Source organism: Bombyx mori, chromosome 6, assembly GCF_030269925.1.
Source record: "Bombyx mori chromosome 6, ASM3026992v2".
Classification (NCBI taxonomy): domain Eukaryota; kingdom Metazoa; phylum Arthropoda; class Insecta; order Lepidoptera; family Bombycidae; genus Bombyx; species Bombyx mori.
Window position 1 is genome coordinate 2,821,170 of NC_085112.1, and position 24,862 is coordinate 2,846,031.

The 24,862-nt window shown below is 36.9% G+C and overlaps 1 protein-coding gene across 2 annotated transcripts in view; it reads left to right on the plus strand.

The window, feature by feature from the left end:
- CCM (CCHamide) overlaps window positions 1-15,736 on the plus strand; it is a 34,846-nt gene extending 19,110 nt beyond the window's left edge. Inside the window, exons 4-7 of one of the 2 annotated variants that reach the window (XM_062668871.1) lie at window positions 7,424-7,497; window positions 10,418-10,547; window positions 11,973-12,043; window positions 14,669-15,736. In XM_062668871.1, the coding sequence (XP_062524855.1) occupies window positions 7,424-7,497; window positions 10,418-10,547; window positions 11,973-12,043; window positions 14,669-14,728 (335 nt within the window). In that variant the 3' untranslated portion in view covers window positions 14,729-15,736. 2 annotated transcript variants of the gene reach the window in all.
- Window positions 15,737-24,862: the final 9,126 nt, after the last annotated feature.

The following is a 24,862-nucleotide window of genomic DNA, read 5'->3' on the forward strand; positions in this document are numbered from 1 at the left end:
CCAGCAGGAGAGCCATTTAATGTTTAAAATTTGGAAAAAATATTATAACAAAAAAACTTCAGCTTTTTGAATGGAATTTAAACTTAATTGAAGATCAATTAAAAACATCGAACTGCTGATGCTAATTACAAATAAAACGGACCTTTAAAAAGATAAATGTCGCTTATACCAATTAACCTTTCACTCCTGGATAATTATGAATAACACATTGAATGGGTGAAAAGAATTCACTGTTTTCAAGTCTGTCTGCATTCGGCTTGGATCTTATAGGATTTTTTTGACGTACTGTCTTTTTAGCGCATTTTGATTGTTATTTTTAGGATGAATTAAAAATAACTTTGTTAAAATAGATTAAACAAAATTCTTTATGAAAGCTCCCGACAATAGCTCTTGCGGTCGATAAATAATTTTCGAACGAACTGAACGAAATTTAAAAGCTCTGGCTTAAAAACAAACTTAATTTACGAAAATGAAACGTAACAAATAAGCTCGATAAAAGTTTGCGATCAATCAGTGGGTGTTATGTGGTTCGATATTTGTATTTGTTAAAAATGTCAGATTGGATAAAATTAGCGACTGACTGGTATCGTTTGAACGTTATTTATGATATGTTATATTTCCATTGCTGCACCTTTTTTTTCGGGATCGGGGTTCGAGTTTTCTCACGATATCCCCACGCCGAGAGGGCGCGCAGTGTATGTAAATACATATGCTTGCGATACCGCGATTCCGATCCGGTGGTAGATTCAGCGAAGCACTGCTCTTGCTAGGGCTAGTGTTAGCAAATTCTCTGAGGTTGAGTCCGTGAGTTCACCTACCCGTCCGGGCTTAGCTGGAATAGCCTCTTAGGCTACTTAGCGAGGGGAGGGTGATGGGAGAGATGTGCTCCGCACTAAGCGTTTCACTTCTCCCCCTTTGCTTTTTCATGAGTTCTGTCTCATGCGAGGTTCGGACGTGGGTTGTTGAGCGATACGAGGTTTTTAGTTGTTTCGACTCCGACATGCCCCGCCCGCAATGACGGAGGACTGGCGATTTCCTCCTGAGCAAAAGAAAAGCTACCAGCGAATAGGTACGGAAAGGGTAAAAAAAATATGCCTACTATAGCCACTGTTTCCTGTAACTAGTGCTTTGTACTATTCTATTAATCTGTTTCAGGGAATACTTTCCAAACTACATACCCTCAGATATCGCTTTGAATATAAAAAAATCTATTAAGTAGTGGTTAACTATTACGTCAATTTCGGAGTCAATAATATTTGGAGCAATCCTTGTTCTGTTAAAGAGAGTCTTAAAGTTTTTGAGAATTAACTAAAGTGGGAAGCGCCCGTGAACTATGCACGCAATGGACGCTTTCTTGTTAAGTTAACACCGTGCAATAAAAATCAAACCCGCAAAATTATAATTTGCGTAATTACTGGTGGTAGGACCTCTTGTGAGTCCGCACGGGTAGGTCCCACCGCCCCGCCTATTTCTGCCGTGAAGCAGTAATGCGTTTCGGTTAAAAGGGTGGGGCAGCCGTTGTGACTATACTGAGACCCTTAGAACTATATCTCAAGGTGTGTGGCGCGTTTACGTTGTAGATGTCTATGGGCTCCAGTAACCTCTTAACACCAGGTGGGCTGTGATCTCGTCCACACATCTAAGCAATAAAAAAAAAGAAAAAATAAGTGGACGTACCCAATTTTTTATTCATTTCGATTGTCACTCGCAATGTATCAACTTTGGGCAGACCTTGGCTTACTATTGAACGATAAGTATCGTAAAACTAACTCCAAAACAATGAAATCGTAATTCTGTTCTGATCTCTCATGAGTTTACGTGAGATAAGTGTCATAAACTGATACAAGTACACAGGATTCTCACAACAAAGACTCGAACGATGAGAGGAAAAATTCCGTGAACCCAGAGATGGAGATAGAACACGGCGTATGTAACTTTGGTTCTTAATTCAATGAGTTCGGTACGGAGTTATAATGAGTACATCGAAATATCTGAGTTTATCAGATTACTAGCGGACCGCTTCAGCTTCGCTTGGGTCTTTAATAAAAAAAATCCAAATTAACAATCACTAGAGGTCCCGCAGTAGTCGAAATTCGACTATAATTAATTGGAATTGTAAGTTTGTACACTATTTATTATGATTGTATTTTATACTTCTATAATCACTAATTTCGCCAAGACTAAACTATAAAAAATATTAACAAAGACAAACAATATTTAATCTATTCTCAATTTGACAACAGACGTCAAGAACAAAAGTTTGACAATAAATAGTATGGATGCGTGTGTGCGTCAAATACATGGTATGTAGTGTGTGTAATGTTTTCTTTATTGATTTAATGTATCTTTTATGCATTATTTTAAAAAAATATTAGCATTGCGTACTTCTTCTCTATATTCTCTATAAGTGTGGAAAATTTCATATTCCTCCGTCCGCGCAATTTTCGTAAAAAGGGATACAAAGTTTTTGCTTCACGTATTTAAATTTTATAAATAATACACACACATCAACCCTTCTATTTGCGTCGGCTTACTAAAAAACCAAATTATAAAGATATTTTTGAATAATCGTGGGTTACATTATTGGAGTTTTAGCAAGGATAACTATAAAAAAAAAAGAATACTCTATGTCACACGGGGATAGTCTAGCTTCCAAACAGTGAAAGAATTTTTCAAATCGGTTCATTAGTTTCGGAGCCTATTCAATACACACAAACAAACAAATCTTTCCTTTTTATAATATTAGTATAGAAGACTATAATATCTATATCGAGAGATAAAACGCTAGGTAAGCGACATTTTTGCAAATTTACCGGAGAGACATTTAAAGTTTGAAATTTGGAAAAATATCATGCTAAAAAAACTTCTTTAGCTATTTGAACGGAGTAAACTTAATTGAAGTTCAATTAAAAACATCGAACTGTAATCTACTTAGTCTGGCCATAAATACTGTTACAATTAAAAAAAAAAAAAACTATTGCAATTAACATTTATTACTTTTACAGTGTGTTAGTTTAATACATAAATATAAAACAATTTAAAGTATAAATAGCTTATTCGAAGTGGTCTCCATTGGCTGCAATACAGTCCTTTAAACGTTGAGGCCAGTTTTCAATAGAAGCACGCACTCTTTCTATGGGAAAATTTTTCACTGCCAATCGTACGGATTGTTTTCATAAATTGCTGTTCGTTAGTCTCGCTAAAACTCGAGAACGTCTGGACCGAATTGACTAATTTTGGTCTTAAATTACTTGTGGAAGTCCATAGAAGGTTTAAAAGGTGAGAAAATATGAAAATGATCGGAATTATATAAAAACAAACAATTTTGTTTTTCCTTTGATGTATCCTCCGTCGGACGGATTCCTTTTGTTTGTTTTCAGTTTATTTTATACAAAAGTTTAGGTATTTGATTTATCAATTGAGGCACTACGAAGTCTGTCGGGTCTGCTAGTACCAAAATAAAACGCAACTTTAATTAAAAAGATTAATGTTGTGTTTTAAGCGAAATGTCTCTTAAACAACGTTCCACCCCTCGATATACGAGTATATAAAACCTGCCGCAATTAATATATAAAATCATTACGTTTTACATTTACAAGCAGCATTTGCTTTATCAGATGCAATATTAAGTAGTTATTTATTTATTTATTTAGTTGCACCAATTATTTATCATTAGTAATCCGTTTTATTTTTTGACTCCACTACGCAAACATTGTGGTTTGTTGCACATAAAAAGAACTTTGGATTATGGAAAACTAAAAATACAAAGGTTCGGATTCTTTCATTATTTCATGTTTCTCCAACGTCCGCGCGGATGAGCAGTCGTGTATAGATGGATTTGAGGTTCGTTAGGGGTAATCCTATGTGGTTGCACTGTTTGTTTAGATTGCTTATGTCGTACATGATTTATAATCTTTCCTTTTGAGCTAGAGAGTTAGAGAAAGATTGGTAATAGGCGCTGCGGACTTTAATTGCGACTTCGATATTGTGTGTGTGTGTTTTTATTTCCTCTAATACTTCCTATACTGAGACATTAGAACTTATATCTCAAGGTGGGTGGCGCATTTACGTTGTAGATCTCTGTAGACTCCAGTAACCACTTAACACCAGGTGGACTGTGAGGTCGTCCACGCATCTGAGCAATAAAAATAAATAAATAAAATGGTCTAGAGAGACCATGTCAGCATCACTGGGCTAGCAGGCGAGCTCACGGGGCTCAAACCTGATGACGTTGCTAACACGAACCCTAGTAAGAGATGTGCTTCGCAGAATCTACCTCCGGATCGGAAACGTGACCCGCTGAGAAGATCCGGCGAGAAACTCATTGGGCTGTGTCTGTGGGTTAATTTACTCGCCGAGCCCTTCGTCGCAAGTGACGGGTTCGACGAGAACGATGACCGGAGTTATCTGTTAATGGCTGCGTATCGCCATTCTTCGGCGTATAGAATTAAGGGGGGTATTAGGTATTTTGGATGTTTAAGGATCGCGAGCTCGCCTGCTTCATATGCAACAATTAAATAATGCTACCCGCTAAGAGGATCTGGCGAGAAACTCAGGAGTTTCATCAATGGGCTAGTTCGTCTAATGGAAAGTTAGAAAGTCATTCTCATTGACTTCACCGATTCATTTGAAAATTTGCACACGCATCAGAGACCTAGCTGAGAAATAGCTGAAGAAGTTTTTTATTTGTCATAAATTATTACCAAATTTAACATTTTCAATGACTCTCCTGTAAAGTTGGAAAAACGTCGTTTAAGACAAATAACTTTTAACCTGTCGATATGATGACTATATCATTAGTGGTAACAGATTTGCTACTAATGCATTCACTACTCCTCTCATAATGTTATACCAAAGTAAAGTATTGTATAAATTTTCCAAAATTCCAAATCATTGGAATAAAAAAATCCTCTTGTCCTTAACCATAAACGGACTTATCGTGACCAGAGAGATAATATTATTAGTTTTTGATAAGTTGCATATAATTTTTTTTCAAGTCACTGAAAACATAGGTAATATAGTTATGTATACGCATTAAATAATAAGCATGAATCATAAATGAACAATTGCAAACCTTGACACGGCTTCGAACAAAAGTGCTCCAATATTTATATTCAATGGAATTTATACTTTATCGATTTTGAATGAACTCGAACTATAATTGGATGTACGTCATTGCCATGCTTATGTTACGCCGGTAAGAGTAACGCCATCTATCGCCGAATAGTCGAACGAATATCGAAGGATCTAATAGCACCTAGAACGCTCGAGTAGTACAACGCCATCTATTGTCAGATAGCGGAAACACAATACTAGAAATGTATGGAATATTCTCGATATTTCTAGGGATATGGTATCGGCTATAAAAGCGTTGCAGGGATGGCACGCAGTCAGTCAGTAGTCGGAATTACTCGAAGCGAAACAGCGAACGGATCACCTGAAGCGAAGCGGAACAAGTGAATTGAGAGTTTTAAAGTGTTTGTTGAGTGTTTTAAAGTGTTTGTTCAGTGTTGAACCCCAGCGCGTAACACTAATATATATTTTTCTAATTCGAAGAAATTTTAATTTTCGCAAAATCGCCTGTTTTTTCAAGCAGACAATGAACCCTTTTGCGGTTACTGTTATTCTTTGGTAAAGATTTGTGGTGTTTATATTAGCGTGCGCCACGTGAATGATCACACGTTATATCGAATCGTCCTGATCCACTCTCGGAGATTTTAGGTAGTCCAAGCACCGGTCACCATTCTGTTTGAACTCGTTGAATGCGAGGAAGGGTACGTCATGTAAGACTGGTTCAGTGAACTGGTTGGCTAGTTAAACACTTAATGGGTCATACATCAGCTAATGTTAAGAGTGTTACAACGCGAATGAGATAATCGACCTCGAGAAGTGGGTTCGAAGTCTCAATGCGGATAACACGCACTCACACCCACGCACCCACGATATCATAGGTAACTTCATTCAACCCGCAGAGTTTCCGGCGGATCTTCTCAGTGGGTCTTGATTCCGATCCGGTGGTGGATTCAGTGAAGCACTGTTCTTGGTAGGGCAGATGTTAGCAAAGTTTCACTACTGTTCTTGGTAGGGCAGATGTTAGGAAAGTATGTAACTGACTGAAACCCATGTGCTCGCCTATACGTTCGGTGAAGCTAGCATAACCGCTCGAGGTAACTAGCAATAGATAGGCAAAATAAAAAGTGATTTGAACATAAAAAGATAATTTGACTTTATCGTTCAACTATTCAAATCCCGCCCGCTTTGCTGGCCAGTTTGATTTGATCCAAGAGTTTTACAGTCTATATGAAACATATCTACTCACATCGACATTCACACGCATCATACGAGAGCTAAGGCACAATTTTATCTTTTAATGGATATATCAGCCTTCAAACCGTATTACACGCTTGGCAGTACCAAAATGTGTTGTCTATTCTGGTGGTAGGACCTCTTGTGAGTCCGCACGGGTAGGTACCACCACCCCGCCTATTTATTTCTGTCGTGAAGCTGTAATGCGTTTTGGTTTGAAGGGCAGCCGTTGTAACTACTATACTGAGACCTTAGAACTCTTATCTCAAGGTGGGTGGCGGCATTTACGTTGTAGATGTCTATGGGCTCCGGTAACCACTTAACACCAGGTGGGCCGTGAGTCGTACACCCATGTAAGCAATAAAAAAGGGAAAAAAAACAAGTTCACAATTTTTTATTTTTTTAGTTTTTGGAAGGGCTAACCCTTCCATCAATGATATCAGAGATTTAAGTTAATATATCAAGCGAAATCCATTGAAAGCAATAAAATGACTTTTTTTATTAAATCCCGTTAAACTTCGTTTACAAAATACAAAGTCAAGTCAATCTACAACCCGAAACATTTGCACAAAACTCCACAAAGTCGTTGCGGGACGATCAACAAAATTGAACACAGTTCGCTCCCGTGTGTATATGGGGATAATAAATTATTATTCTATTCTAATGCACGAAGGATTTAATACACACTGGTTACGTTAGGGCCAGAGGATAAAGCAATTTGTTGTTGTTCCCTAATACAGTTTTTATTTTCGGGGACAATCAAATTTTCACAAATGAGTTTTCAGAATTATCGCTTCATCATATCTACATTTGTGGCGAGGCTTGGGGAAGACCTATGTCCAGCAGTGGATGTCTGTGGGTTGACAGAATAGTAAAAAAAAATATCTCTGTAAACACGGTGTAAGATATAAAAACACTATATTGTCGTATAACAATTTAAAATTTAATGAATATTTTTTGCTAGATACCTTTGTCGGAGATGGGAAGGATGGATTTTTTGCGTCTCATCTAAATATTAAATTAAACATCAGTTTACTGCCATTTCAGTGTCAGCATGCATATCATAATGCATATCATTAAGGTATCAGCGATCTTTGACGGGATATATTTGTTGCAGGAGGCTGTTCAGCATTTGGGCACTCCTGCTTCGGCGGGCATGGAAAGAGATCAGGCGAACCTGCACCGATGGATGTAAGTGTTCTTAAAAAACTTAATTTTACCACCCTTGAGCATCCTTGAGTCCTTAAGACTGTATAAATAAGTTCAAACGGTAAAAAGATGAAAATAATAAACAAATATTAAATTAGTGTAACAAAATCATTAATTAAATTTAAAAAATCAAGTGTTTTTCATCCTTTAAATTCCACGCATTGAAAAAATTACCTACAACAATATACCTAAATTGTAATGTCTGGTTTGTATTTAGGAAATTTTGATAAGAAAAAGTATGCTATGAAATTTGATAAGAAAAATATTGTCTCATTTTTCTTTTCTTCATCCCACAACGTGGGGCCGGCGCAGCATGACACATCATCTCTGCACTCACTCCCTTCATCACATATCCTTTTCCACACAATCCATCCAAGTATTTTTAAGTCGCCCTCTACTTTGATACCTTTAGTCGTCTTTCGTTATATTATGATGTCTTTGCAAACACAAAAGGACACAAAGAAAGGTTTTATTTAAGACGAACACAAAATATACAAAGAAGGAGAAAGTAAACAAGATTGTCTAAGTAACACAAGCGGTACACGAAACAAAAAGCAATAATTAATAAATAATAGTGTAAAAAAACTAACAAAATACGCTTTTAAATTTTTTTAAAATCTAAAATCTAAAATTTAAAATCATACAAAAAATAGAAAATAAATTTTAATAAATTTGAATTAAAAATAGTGTAAGAAAAAAAATTTTTATTGTAAAAAAAGCGTGGGGTGCTTTTCAGGATATTATCAAAATAACCCTTCTAACTCATATCTATTCATAAAAGATTTATAACTACTTATACCATACAATACATGTGACTCACCCACAATACCCATAAAAAAATAAAGCATTTAAATATAAAGAGAATGAACAATACGAGAAAAGGTTTATGTCTTGACGTCCCGTTATCTTAATCAAGCAAATTAAGTACATTCCAATGGCGTTGATATAGTAAACAAACTGATTGCTTGCAAATAAAGGTGATGGTTGGAATAGATATGATAAGAAATTCGTATCGTGCCGACAAAACTCTGGAATATGAAATAGCAAATGATAAAACTATGCGTATATTTTTATGAATTACCATGGAAAGGGGCTTAGGTTCAGTAGCGGACGTCGGCGGGCTGAAAGATATATAGATAGATTAATTTGAAAAAACAACAAAAGTCAAGATCTGATTCGCTCGGTTTCAATTATATAGTTTTATTTTGAGAATTGGTAGTCGACTTTAATTTTGCAGCAAATGAAAATTAGAACAATCTGGAAGATAAAATGTTCAATAAAATTTGTCAAATCTCTGTGTTAATGCACACTTGTGGTACTAACACGAGCTTGAGTTTAAAAAAGTCTGACGGTGATGGACCTGAAAGATTCAGTCACGATTGACAGATTGACGGCAATTCATGTCAATAACGGTAGTGGCTGTATTTAAGGCCACAATAGCCAATTTCAGCATAGCTCAGACAAATAGCTTATTAGATAAATTATAGATAATCATAAAACATTCGAATTTTCATATAACCATCCTATACCTAACTATCGTAATTGTTTGATTTCCACGGTGCAGGAATAACATCGTGTAATAAAAATGAAACCCGCAAAATTATAATTTGCGTAATTACTGGTGGTAGGACCTCTTGTGAGTCCGCACGGGTAGGTACCACCACCCTGCCTATTTCTGCCGTGAAGCAGTAATGCGTTTCGGTTTGAAGGGTGGGGCAGCCGTTGTAACTATAATTGAGACCTTAGAACTTATATCTCAAGGTGGGTGGCGCATTTACGTTGTAGATGTCTATGGGCTCCTGTAACCACTTAACACCAGGTGGGCTGTGAGCTCGTCCACTCATATAAAAAACAAACTTTAAAGAAACTTCTTACTTTAAATTAAACAAAGTCCTTAATGGAAACTTAGGGGTGTTATGACGTAAATAAACTACATGTAATGTATGAATTACTCGGCTTGAACTGGAACCCTTGTAGGGGAACTCGCCCCTAATTATATGAGACATTTCATAATGCGTTAGACTAGTTGAGAAAACAGCCCTACATAGTCAGATAGTTTTGATTCCTGGAGTTAACGAAAAAAGGGTATATTTTAATTGAACTTTTAACACTAACATATGTATAACTATATATCTCAAAGCTGTGTAACTAACTATGTTATTTCGTTAAGGTTTCTGTATATTCTTTATTACTCATAACAGTTTTATTGTACGTCACCTAAAGTTAACTATAAATTGTATAGCCTCTAACTAATAACTAAATCTAATCTAAGTAACTAAGCAGATTAGAAAAAAGTAAATATAATTTATTTATTTACCAGTCTATTGATCGTGTCTTTGATAAGCGTGGTACATATTTGAATAAATATCCAAACATAAGCAGTTTTGCATTCCGCATACGCACATATACAAATATTCTTTAAATATAATAATTAATATAATAAGGCGATGCTGCTATATTCGTAAATGTTAACTTTAAATAAGCGTTTCTATAAGGAAATATAATGAAAAAGGTCTGTTTGTTTATTGACATTAGGAAATTTGTTTATTATTTATCTTCTATCTCTATATATAAAAATGAATTGTTGTTCGTTAGTCTCGCTAAAACTCGAGAACGGCTGGACCGATTTGGCTAATTTTGGTCTTGAATTATTCGTGGAAGTCCGCAGAAGGTTTAAAAGGTAAGAAAATATAAAAAAAGCTCGGAATTATATAAAAACAAACAATTTTGTTTTTCCTTTGATGTATCCCCTTGATGTGTCTTTTATTTATCGATTGAGGCACCACGAAGTCTGCCGGGTCAGCTAGTATAAAATTTAAATTTTAACCAGATTAATTAATTATATTTGTAGCAAATTAACTGTCGTTTTCATATAGGTATCATTACGTTTGACTCTGTTTAGATGGCGAATCAGGATATGATGGTGCGTCACCAGCTCGGTCAAGAGGAGACTCCTCCTCACCCAGGGTACCCTCATTCCAGCTACAACGTGCTGCAGCCTGGCGACGACATCATTCCTATTAGGGATGGAGGTTCGGATAAGAAAGGATTAATAATGAATGAGCCTTTATTACTGGTTTTTGCTCAACAATATGTTTTACTTAGTATGTAATACCTTAAATTTAAATCTAGCGTATAATTAAGTATTACGTTCGCCGTTCACTGCTTTGTTTTTCGAATGAGCTTGTCTCTTAACAAAGGCCTGTTTTAAAGATCTATACTTTAATATTATAAAGCTGAAGAGTTTGTTTATTTGAACGCGCTAATCTCAGGAACTACTCGTCCGATTTGAAAAATTCTTTCAGTGTTAGATAGCCCATATTTAACATCACGCTAAGACCAATACAAGCAGAGCACCAATAAAGAATCAAAAATCGGGGTTTTAATCCCTCTTGAGAACCTCCACTGCGTGCGCTGTGGAAACGGTTAAAGTTTGTTTAGGGTAAAATTTAGCGTTATGCCAAAGTAACTATTTCACGTGGCAAAAGCTAGTTTCCAATATTCTCTATTTTTGGCTATCCGACTTCAATGTGGGACCGGCTATACTCTTTATATCATCTCCCTAACGTTTTGGTTGCTGTCCTTTTTTTTTCTAAAGCCGTCCCGTGTGTACGTTCTGTAATTATTTTGGGCCATTCTTCGTATTTCTCTCTTAAGATACATATAGGTATGTCCTCTTCATCTCCACTTCAGTGCTCTACTTACTTTAATTGCGTTTTTTAATTTAGTTAATCTCTAAATTTAAAGAAAGAATAATAATTAGAAGTCGTCAAATACAGCTTTTAATAATTTTACGGTCCCAGCGCGTTACCGAGAAAACTCTTCTTAAATATGCTTAAAGTTCTAAAAACATTACAGAAAAGAGTTTTACTAATGATAACAAGTTACCTGGAAAGCCTATATTACTTGGTTCCATTATCGGTTTTTCTACACTTTCCCGTAGCGGAGTGACCTCGCGCTTCGGTCTAAGAGGTGCTCTTTAAAACGCAAGCGAAATTGCTCCTTCATGTCTTAAAGCTATCAGCTAGAATCGTTCATGTTGTGGTACCCAATGACGTCCAGCTCTAGTAGTCGCTTCACAAAAAACCATCAGATAATTCAATAGGGTCATGTTCAAGATATTATCGTTACAAATCATTCACTAGCTTCAGTAATTGCGCGTCTAAGTCCCATAATTTGAGTGGAACTCATGTTTCAAGATGGATGGTGGCATTTACGTTCTTGATGTCTAAGGGCTTCGGTAACCACTTAACACTAGGTGGCCAAGAGATTCTGTATCCATTGAAACAAAATGAAAGAATGATTATCAAGGAAAATTTCCATCAGCCTTAGTATGAAGCTATAGTGAAATCACACGATAAGGTCCCTTGGAAATTTGGCCATGGTACCACAAATAATTAATGTAAATCTGTTAAGTTCTTTTGAATTTTTAAGGCTAGAATTTTATTGTTGTTCAGGTGTGTACGACCATGACGCCGCTGCCAGAGACGTGATGAAGTACAAGCTTAGGAATATCTTCAAACATTGGGTAAGTTTGTATGTACACAACATAAACGATATTCAAAAGAAATGTAAAACAAACTTGCTCGTTGCTTTGTTATTGTAAATATTGTTAAGCTTTTATATGAAAGACCAAAATACAAATATATTGGAATGTTATATGTATAAGTTACCTCCAGCTATTATCACTACTTCTTCGTCATTCATATAGCATCCTTTACTGGTGGTAGGACCACTTGTGAGTCCGTGCGGATAGGCACCACCGCCCTGCCTATTTCTGCCGTGAAGCAGTAATGCGTTTCGGTTTGAAGGGTGGGGCAGCCTTTGTAACTATACTGAGACTTTAGAACTTGTATCTCAAGGTGGGTGGCGCGTCTACGTTGTAGATGTCTATGGGCTCCAGTAACCACTTAACACTTAACTTTGAGAGTATTAAGCGGTAGGCAGCGGCCTGGCTCTGCCCCTGGCATTGCTGAAGTCCATGGGCGACGGTAACCACTCACCGTATGCTCGTCTGCCTACAAGGGCAATAAAAAAATAATAATAAAAAAAAAAACCTGGCCTCTGAATTCTGTGTTAGTTTTAAGGTATGTTGAGAATAGTGTTAATCCTTGGAACTTACCATCGAAACTTCAGTTGTGATTTGTGAACATTGTCACAGTTGTGAAGCGGTTGCTTGATGCTTTAAATTCAAATATATGGGAAGGTTAAATCAGTTACCTCTAGCTATTACCACCACTGTGACTTTTTCGTCATTCACATAGCATCCTCTATACCGGCCTCTGAATTCTGTATCGGTTTTAAGGTATGCTGTGAATAGTGCTACTCCTTGGAACTTGCCATGGAAACTTCAGTTGTGATTAATAGCGGTTGCTTGATGCTTCAAATTCAAATATTTGGGAATGTTAAATCAGTTACCTCTAGTTATTACCACTACTGTGACTTTTTCGTCATCCACATAGCATCCTCCACGACGGCCTCTTAGGTCTGTATCGACTTTAAGGTATTCTGTGAATAGTACTACTCCTTGGAACTTGCCATGGAAACTTCAGTTGTGATTAATAGCGGTTGCTTGATGCTTCAAATTCAAATATATGGGAAGGTTAAATCAGTTACCTCTAGCTATTACCACTACTGTGACTTTTTCGTCATCCACATAGCATCCTCTATACCGGCCTCTGAATTCTGTATCGGTTTTAAGGTATGTTGAGAATAGTGTTAATCCTTGGTACTTGATATGGAAATTTCAATTGTGATTTATTACGGCTTCTTGATGCCCCAAATGAAGCGTAGGGCTTATACGCGGCTAAAATAGGCATGATGGTGGTATATATTGTTTGTTTGTTGTTGGTTGTTGTTGATGGTTTGGAGAATACACTATATTATTGTATTTTTTCGACAGAGCATTATACCGCTGTGTCAATGATCCTAATTGGGGCTATAGGGCGATATGTCGCCTTTACATTCGAACCGAAAACACTGATCTGTTTGTCTTCAAAATATATTATATCTTTTATTAAATTCTGACTGATTGATTTGGTATTAGTTAGTGCAGTAGTTAGCGGGTCTGACTGTTGCGCCAAGGGTCGTGGGTTCGATTCCCACGTCGGGCAAGCATTCGTGTGATGAACAGATTTGTTTGCTCTTTGTCTGTATATTTACTATCTATTTATGTATATATTTAGACATATATAAGTATGTTTATTAGTCTCTGGTACCCATAACACATGTAATTGTAAATTAGGGCTTAATGACCATATGCGTAATTTGATCTCAGTTATTAAAGTCTCAGTTAAATAATATAATGGTTCTTTATTAAGAGACAATTATTATTAAGTGACGTCACATCAGTACAGGTATAGAGTTTGAAGTTAGAAGCATACATGAGTCTTGCATTATTCAACAGTTTGCATCTCGACGAAGGTGCGAAGATATAATTAGTCTGGCTAACTTTGCTTCATGACTATGTGATTAAATAATATAAGAACTGCTTTGTTTTTGATGGATATTTGATATTTATTAACTTGAAAAATCTATGCCATTATTCGAACGCAGTATCTTCGACGCGTTCGTTTCACGCTGTTCATTTTGTATTTTTGTCTGTTTTTTCTAGTCTTTTTTATTATATCCGATATTTTTGGAATACTTAAAATTTATCGTATCGTATCATATAAAACCGTATTAAAAAAATACCCGAAGTTAATCCGTAAAAGTAGTTTAAATAAAGTTGTACTACCGGTGGTAGGACCTCTTGAGCGTCCGCACGGTAGGTACCACCACCCCGCCTATTGCTGCCGTGAAGCAGTAATGCGTTTCGGTTTGAAGGGTGGGGCAGCCGTTGTAACTATACTGAGAAGTTAGAACTTATATCTCAAGGTGGGTAGCGCATTTACGTTGTAGATGTCTATGTGCTCCGGTAACCACATAACTCCCAATGGGCTGTGAGCTCGTCCACCCATCTATTTTTTTTTTAATTGCCCTTGTAGGCAGACGAACATACGGCCCACCTGATGGTGAGTGGTTACCGTCGCCCATGGACTTCAGCAATGCCAGGGGCAGAGCCAAGCCGCTGCCTACCGAATCTAAGCAATTTAAAAAATAGTGAACATTGTCGACATTAGTACGAGTATATTAATATTTGTTTTGCCCACAGATGGACAACTACCGACGGTCGCAGAACACAAACGACGAGTATTTCCTAGAAACGATTTAAATCAAAAAATCCCCCAAATAATTCTTAATCATTGATGACGTAAACAAACAAAACACACACGTGACGTTATATATATAGAGTTTTTCTATTACGATAATACTTGTTAAATTACTATAATATATATATTCAGACTATATTACTCTACAAATTTCAATGTTCGTCAATTATAAAACAAGTTTAAATTATAATGGTTATTTAACACCTTCGCTGCGGAACCGGCAAACATTGACCTGATGGTGCGGACGAAGCTACGTCCCTCTCGCTGATGCGGATCGAGGTGTTTTTAAGAATTCGACAACGACAACTATAAACTGTATACAGTATGTTTTCGCTATGTTGTAGCATTATAATCTACCTTAGTGCTGTTGGGTCGAAAAAGACCTGCAATGCACTGGCCGAAATATCTTAGGAGGTGCATTTCAACCCGCCACCGCAACAGATTAAGGCTTATGATTTTACTCGCCGCAGCCAAGGTGTTAACTTCTATCCAATCTCTGTGTAAGGCTGGAAGTATATTGTAAGTGTGAACTATAAATTAAATAGGAGAAGACCCCTTTGCCAGTTAAATCCCAAAAATTATAAACATCGTTCATTGAACTTATTATCTTCAAAAGAAATCTTAATTTAAATTTCCGTTGTTTTTGTTAAATGTATCGTTGATAAATTACAATTAATGTGAATTACAGTTAAGGCTGTCTAGCTATTACCATAAAAGACCATCCAAATACGCTTGGTCGAAAGAAATAAATTTGCGAAAAAACCTCTGATGTTTTTAATAGAGACAGTCTCGATCCGTGGAAATTATTATTTTTTAATGTTTCTAATTACATCTGGACTATAATCGAACATTTAAATAATTATTTGTATTATAGAATTATATTAAATGGTACATGTTATATCGAGAATTGCTATTTCTCAGACGTAAGTTTACCATCAAGAATGTAGCTGTAATCTTAAAATACGAAAACTTTTATGTACCTAAATATTAAATGGTTAGTACAATATGAATGACGTGTTTTATTTAAGAAACCTTTTCATAATTTGCACTTTGTTTTTGGCTGAAATTATGTAGCTCTTGTGTTCAGTATCGAGAAGGTTTGAACATAACAAAAATATTTACAAAAAAAGCAATCGCCTTTCACAACATACATTTTTTTCCTACCTATTCGTTGGCAGTCTAAGGAACTATACCTGAGAAGATCCGGCGAGAAACTCAGTGGACTGTGTCTGTGGATTAATTTACTCGCGCCGAGCCCTTCGTCGCAAGCGACTAGTTCCATGAAAACGATGAACGGTGCTTGGGGTACCTAAAAGCACAATTAGCGGATCGGGAGGATCTGAAATAACGTGTTTTGGACGACGTCGACTGTTTACCATTCCGGGGGTCACGAAGATATTTTTTTTTTTGCTTAGATGTGTGGACGAGCTCTCAGTCCACCTGGTGTAAAGTGGTTACTGGAGCCCATAGACATTCACAACATAAATGCGCCACCCACCTTGAGATATAAGTTCTAAGGTCTCAAGTATAGTTACAACGGCTGCCCCACCCTTCAAACCGAAACGCATTACTGCTTCACGGCAGAAATAGGCAGGGTGGTGGTACCCACCCGCGCGGACTCACAAGAGGTCCTACCACCAGTAAAGTTCTCGTGTCGTGCCGCTTTCTCGAAATGATGCCGACTGTAGATACTTAATGATGGACTCTAGGTTCATGTCGTCGTGGAGGTCCACATTTCTGACATACCATGGGGCTCCGGCGGCTATACTGCAAAAACAGGATTGTATTATTTGAAGGGGTTTCAAGTTAGTACGGGCCGCGTGAGCGAACACTACGCTTGCATAGGTCATGATGGGGCGTATGCAAGTTTTGTAGGGTGTCACCTTATTTCTACGGGACAATTTAGCTTGCAAATCATCGGATAGGTTCCATTTCAGTACTCTCTGTATCGTCACACTTAGATGGTAAATGTTTTAATATCGTGTAGAAAGGTTTAATATTTCATTACGATTATATAAAAAATGATGTATCGGTCACTATCGCTGTCCGAGAAAAGAATAAAAAATCACGTGCTACAAAAAAGGGTTACGGAAAGCTCTACTTGAATAGCAGCGACCCTCACTGAGATTAGCACCTGGGGAATTTTTTGAAGAACATTTGTGTGCTATTCATGTTGGGGTGCTATACTATTAGCAGCGACGGACAGAGGCTGGCAGACGGGAGACACGGGAAGTACTCGTCTTGAGCATTAAATAAACATTTAAGGTCTCAGATGTAATAGTGACTGGACTTTATTTATTTACAAGCAGCCCGGTCCGGCTCTGCTCGGGTCTTTAACAAAAATTTCAACGATGTTTGACGTTGTTTTATTTTTTCAATAAAAGAACACTTATTGCGGCATAAAGTAGTTAGACATATACTGTCGCGACACTTTTTGTAAATAATAATGTGTTCTACAAAGTCGTAGTACATTATTTTATCCTATCATCAATAGTTTCCGCAGGGCCCGCGATGTAAAGAATATTTTAGGTAATTTTTTTACACATTGGTTTACATTATTGGAGTTTTAGTAAGGATCCCTAATTTTTTCAAAAAAGATTGTAGCCTATGCTACTCAGGAATAGTGTAGCTTCTAAACAGTGAAAGAATCTTTCAAATCGGTTCAGTAGTTTCGGAGCCTATTAAATACAAACAAACAAACAAATCTTTCCTCTTTATAATTAGTAAAGATTTATTTATTTATATCGTAGTTACCAAAACTTGATGACACAAAACACGAATTTGAAAGTTTCAATTGCATTATTTAATGGCATTCCAACCTTAAGGCCATGATTATTCCACATTAGAAACAGACCGGTCCAAGACATCTACCCGTCCCTGAAAATACGCTGTGCCATCAACAAGGCCTAATTGGGAATGACCAGGCCTAACTCCAAGCAAGAACTTGGAAAGGAAAATTCTACTATAAATACGATAATGGGCTCTGATAAGATATACCTGAATCTGGACGGACACATCAGCCATGGCAAGCTGCCCAATGCCATCTCCATCTTTATCAATTCAAGCCATTCTCGTAATGTATTCAGCTAGCCATTCACTCACTCATCCATCATCAATTTTATCTTTAATACTGCATGCAGTAAAGTCACCATCGCCAATAGGTTTGGGAGTTCAAGTTCGGGCAGAGCGGGTTTCCCCGAGGTCCTTGCCATGCCAACGTGAGGGATCACGAGGACCCAGAAGCGATAAGGCATAGTCAATAAATAAATGGAAAATAAAAAGTTAAACGATTTCTCAATTATGAAGCAAACTCCTAAATGTATTAAAGCGTTTATTTCGCAATCTGGCACACATTCCGTTTAGTTTGTTCAACAGGGTTGTTACGTCGTAGTTTTAATGAGAGTATAATAAAATTCGGGACGTAACATTACACGGGCGTGTGCTATAGAGATGAGCTTTATTTAGAAAAGTATGTTTGCAATGTTAATTTTTGCAACATTTTACGTTCTATCAGGTTTTATTGGCTCATTTTGCGTATTGTCTGTTCAGGTTGGGAATTTCGTAAACGATTTTAACTTTTTTATGGGTACATGAATGCGGAGAATGAATCCAAGAAAGAAGTACAGAGAAACAAAAGAAAATTAACATTAGAAATTAAATGCATAGGTACTAAAATATGATAATATAATTGCGAAAATGAATTACTTTGTTACGCTCTCTTACCAGAATTACCTAACCTAGAGTCATCTAGAAATTTTGCATACATGGATAGGAATCATAGGAGACATAGGTTACCTTCATCCTGAAAAAATACACTAGCTTCCTTTAACGCGAATCAAGCCGTGAGTAAAATATAGTTTTAAAAAAGCAATCAATATATTTTAAGTGATAGCCTTTCATCATAATTAATTTAGTTGGTATGTGTTTAACTGGACATATAATATTTGATTGCAATGTGAAATAGTAAAATATTTCGTTATTCAAAGAATGACCTGAAGTTTTCTAAATCCTCGCCTTTTTCCAGGCTTTTTCACGGTATTTTTACCACAATAAATGAAAAGCCCTTCACAATAATTACGCAGAACAATAGTCCTGTCGAAATATCAAAATTTCGCTTTTGAGATAATTTCATTAATAGGTAGGCATTGCGCGGGATATACATTAAATTTCACAGTTTCATATTTGAATATGAATGCGTATGCTGCTGCCCTGAGACAACATTCAAGTCTCTATTACCTATAGAGCTGTTATACTCAAAAAATTGGACAGAGAATAATCAAAGTGGAAATGGTTGATCGTATATCTAATACCACTAATAACAGAATTTAAAATTGGAAACATCCTCCAGTTTTCCTTTCGGACTGCTACGACGGAAGGTCTACAGCTAAGCAGTAGCATTAGTAACTGGAGATCAGAGTCATATGACCATAATATTTGATGAATCATTATCGATATCAAATTAACTTCTAAACCTACATGTTATTGAGGTGTAACCGAAGGATAAATTAGTTAAACCCCTTAGAAATATCTTGATCTGCTTAATTTCGTGTGGGATTATCGTTATGGGGATATGTCATGCGAAATACTTGGCGTACATGGCACAATTGAGGCTTCGACTTAATGTCTCAAGGTCCACCTTGAGACCAGAGGAGAGACTAAACATAGTGACAGTCTGTAATGTTATAGTAAAGGGTCTCCGCCTAGTAATCTTTCAATCATGCTTGTACGAACAAATGTAAAATTTACATCACTACATAAAAGTCGCTTTCTCTGTCCCTATATCTGTCTGTCCCTATGTATGCTTAAATCTTTAAAACTAGGCAACGGATTTTGATGCGGTTTTTTTAATAGATAAAGTGATTAAAGAGGAAGGTTTATATGTATAATAACATCCATTAAATAGTGGAGAAATCAATAATAAATTACAGTTTCCGAAGTGAAACGAGGGCGGGTCGCTAGTAATATTATAAAGCTGAAGAGATTGTTTGTTTGAACGCGCTAATCTCAGGAACTACTGGTTCGTTTTGAAAAATTCTTTCAGTGTTAGATAGCCCGTTTATTGATACGATATATAACATTACGCTAAGACCAATACAAGCGGAGCACCAATACATAATGTTTCAAAATCGGGGTTATTTTTACCTTTTGAGAGCTTCCGCTGCATGCGCTGCAGAAACGGTTAAAGTTTCGCTAAAATAATGTACGACAGAATTGTTTCCGTTTGAAAGATCTGAAAAAGAGTCCGCGACAGCATATGTCTATATGTTAAGGTTGGCTCACTATAACGTTTTTTATGCTTACCAAATTTGTTTTAAAATAAAGCATTATTTGTGAACTATTCCACGCGAACGAAGTCGCGGGCAAAAGCTAGTATTTCATAAAAGTTGATTAATTGTACGAAATGAAATTACGCTTCATAAGTTGAAAAAGACAATGCGCTAAACCGCTCGCGTTCATATTACAATTGTTTCTCTTAATTTCTAAGAAGTAATATGAAATCACAACGAACTTGTTACAAATGAGTTTCCTTATAACAATCACTCGTTATTTCAGTAAGCCTTTGGTCGCGTAAAGGAACGTGCTCCAGATCTATAGTTGATTGATTTTAAGTAAAAAAGTATGAAGAATTGTTTTCAAGCTTAATTCTATGTTTTTTTTCTGTTGTTGTTAGATTGGTACTAATTTTTTCCATTTTGGCGAGAAGGTTGAGTTGCATCTGTTATTTAGATGAAATACAGGAAGTATGAATGAATGAATGAATAGCCATTCAGATCCATATTATAATTATTATATAATCTAGTCTTTTATATGGATTTTCCTTAGCTTCTGTGGATCTCTTTGTCAATCAACAAAGGCCTCCTCCAACTAGTCTAGTGTACATACATAATAAATATATTGCAAATTTAATAACGGACGCAAACATCGAATAAAGAACTGGTCTTAAATATTCCATTGCCAATGAAATTTCGTGTTCGGAGTCTCTGAAAATGTTACAGAATAGTGGCACAAAATGGTGGAGATGTGATGGAAGATTTGCCTTGTTCTAATAGGCCATTAATTTATTTATTTATTTTTTCTTAGATGGTTGGACAAGAAGCGTGGGGCGTCCTCCAACCAGGTGGACTGACGACTTAGTGCGCACGGCGAGAAGTCGTTGGATGCGGAAGGCGGAGGACCGCATTATGTGGAAGGCATTGGGGAAGGCCTATGTCCAGCAGTGGGCAGATAAAGGCTGATGATGATGATGATGATGATGGGTGGACGAGCTCACAGCCCACCTGATGTTAAGTGGTTACTGGAGCCCATAGACATCTACAACGTAAATGCGCCACCCACCTTGAGATATAAGTTGTAAGGTCTCAGTATAGTTACAACGGCTGCCCCACCCTTCAAACCGAAACGCATTACTGCTTCACGGCAGAAATAGGCAGGCAGGGCGGTGGTACCTACCCGCGCGGACTCACAACAGGTCCTACCACCAGTAAATTGATGCTAGTCTATATAATATGTGGTAAAGTTGCAGACTATTTTGTTCTGTAAATTAAAGATCCACATAGCCTAAATTGCCATGCTTCGAATTCAAGTCAAAGTCAGATAGCGAACTTACGTTAGTTGTGGGTTCTGCAAGCTGCATATCTTGCATCTGATGCTAAAGGCAAAAGTAATTTAAATGAACGATAATTAGATCCCACTTTAAATGAGCTTTGAATTTAGATAGTACTAGCTGTACTCGTCCGCTTCGCTGTGCGTTTAAAATTAACATTATTATTTCTCACCCCCACAAAGATTCTCATCATTAACGTCCCCGCAACTGGTGTAGGGAGTCCAACACTCATATAAATATTAGTCTATCCATTAAGTACATGTATTTTCTACATGCATACCAGGTTTCAAGTCAATCGAATGCAAGGTTCAGTAGTTATAACGGAACATCCATAAAAACCACTGTAGATTTATATATTAGTATAGATATGAACATATCTTATACAACATAATTGAGAATTTGCCCTCGAATCTCAAGGTAGTGACCGTATTGTGATCTCTATGGGCGTCGGCAGCTCACTCACCTATCTAATAAACCAATAATAAAATACGAATGAAACGAAATCAACAAAATAATCTTTAAACACGACCCCTGAGTCGTTGATTCCAAATCAAGACTAATAAATAAAGTTTGCTTTCAAAAATCTGCTTTGAGAGTTCGCTGTCTTCGTCCCGGAAAGAGCTAAACTATAGATTACGCTCGCAATGTATTTAGTAAATGAAAGAAACTTAACTCACTCTCAAAAGAAACATACAGAAGTTTTAATTACAAAGAATAATACGTCTACGACTCTTTCTGGATTGGATGGCGTAATTCTAAATGCTTACGACGTGTGAGGTGAACTTTTTAAAATATAAATTGCTTAGGTACTAAAAATAATAGTCTCTGATAAGAGAATTTAATTGATTTCACATTGGTTTATAGGAAGGAATAAAGTGTTAAATGGTAGGTAGACCGGTGTATCAATTAATCTCATACATCTGAGCCGGTAGAGTTAACTTACAAGAAATCATGTTCAAAGCTCCAGTAAATATTAAGTCCTTACCAGATGTATTTACTGATGGTAGGACCTCTTGTGAGTTCGCATGGGTAGGTACCACCACCCCGCCCATATCTGCCGTGAAGCAGTAATGCGTTTCGGTTTGACGGGTGGCGGCAGCCGTTGTAACTATACTGCGACCTTAGAACTTATATCTCATGGCCGTTGGCCTCATTTTCGTTGTTGATGTCTATGGGCTCCAGTAACCACTTAACTCCAGGTGGGCTGTGAGCTCGTCCACCCATCTAAGGAATAAAAAAAAATGTATTTACTTAATGCAGTAAAAAAGAAAAATTGAGCACTTCTTTGTTATTGTAGTATGAATATTTGTCTATGTGTTGTATTGTACGTATTTATTGAGAAAACGATGGCGAGAGTTTCATGTCGATGCCTCTCAGCAGCTGCATTGAATTCGCTGCACTGAACGAAAAGGTTTTTGCTTTTCATTTTGACGGGAAGACAAAGAAACACCTTGACCAACTTAAAACCAACTAACTCCCTGATCACTTCACCGGACCTCTCTGCTCAACTTGCAAGGCTTGCCATACGACTGACTTCCAAAGTGAAGGAATAACGTCGTGTAATAAAAATAAAACCCGCAAAAATTATAATTTGCGTAATTACTGGTGGTAGTTGTGAGTCTGCACGGGCAGGTACCTCCACCCTGCTTATTTTTGCAATGAAGCAGTAATGCATTCTGGTTTTAAGAACAGCCGTTATGCTGAAAAACTGAGACCTCGTGTCTCATGGCGGTTGGCGGCATTTTCGTTGTTGATGTCTAGGGGCTCCGGTGACCACTTAACACCAGGTGGACTCGTCCAAAACCAACAAACTTTGAAATATAATTTATGAAGTGTAAAATATCATAGCATTTCACTTTAGACGATCCTTTTAGAGTTTTCACGGGCCTGTTCACGTATTGATTGCAAGATGACATGATTACCGATGCATTCGTTACAGAGTTGAACTCAGACAAAATACTTAGGAGATATGCCTGAATCTCGAATATACAAGTTCCGAACAACAACATTCGGACCGTCAGTCTACCGAACAATATCACCCGCTCGGTGGAAAATCTTCCCTGGCAACCCCCCTGATGAGTCCCTACGAAAGGTGAGGAGCCTTTTTTAGCAGCTCATTTCCAGTAATGGAAGTATTTATCAGTCCGTATTGCTATTAAGAAAACTGTTACCGACTGTGTAACAAATTTTTGTAACTTTACAAGAGAGCCAACTAAAGTATAAAATTTGCAAAAAATATCATAATAAAAAAACTTCTTCAGCTATTTGAGTGGGGTTAACTTTTTGAATGGGGTCAACTTAATTGATGTTCAATCAAAAGCATCGAATTGTTGATACCAACACAAAATAAAACGGACCCTTATTTTCAAAGATCAATGTCCCTTAAACTAAATAGCTTTTCACCCCTCGATATGGATACAAACATCGATTATTAGGCCCAAAAACGGTGCAACCGATTGTGATAAAAGTTTCACAAAATCTCCAAATTGGCCTCTGAAGTTTGATAGTAATCGGATCAAAGAAAATTATAAGACCAGTAACTCAATAATCGTGGTTGTAATGAATCCGCAAATGTTTATTACGAAAACACAAAAAATACTCAAAAGTTGTTCAATCAATCTCGATAGGATATTCCTAATCCGCCTCTGTCTTATCGTGAAGAACGTTGAGGCTCATTTTCCGGTATTTACGATCAGCGAGACATTTACACGCTTGAAAGAGGAAATGAGGTGATGTTAGCATCGCCTAACGAACTCTCTTTTAACTTTCATTTTTATCGCAATAAGATAGTTCGATTTGACTCAAATACGAGTAATTTAATACAGACGCTACGAGAATGCTGCCACGCCTATTTTATAAGAATTAGCATTGCGCCTCTAATTGGAAACGAATGAAGCTATTATAATCACTTTTTTTATCGCTTAGACGCTATTAAGTGGTTACCGGAGCCCATAAACATCCATAACGTAAATACCCACCTTAAGATATGAGCTCTAAGGTCTCAATATAGTTAGAACGGCTGTTCCACCCTTCAAACCAAAACGCATTACTGCTTCTTGATAGAAATAGGCAGGTTGATGGTACCTACCTGTGCGGACTCACAAAACGTCCTACCACCAGTAATTACGCAAATTATAATTTTGCCGGTTTGATTTTTATTACACGATGTTATTCCTTCACCGTGGAAGTCAATCGTGAACATATGTTGAGTACGTATTTTATTAGAAAAATTTGTACCCGCCTGCGGGATTCGAACACTGGTGCACATGGCTAGATACGAATGCACCGGACGTCTTATCCTTTGGGCCACGACGACTTAAGCACGCCCTAAAGCTTCAATCGATCATGCTTTATATCTTTTAAGATTCAGTTTTTTATTAAACGTTGTTATTGTCTCATCGTTGAAGTTAGGATCGCAAGCCACGACACGACACTAATAGGTGAACATTAGTGATAATGGATATAATAAAAGCAACTTCAAACTCATGATCACATTAATATAATAATTAGTTAGTTTTTACAGTTTAATGGT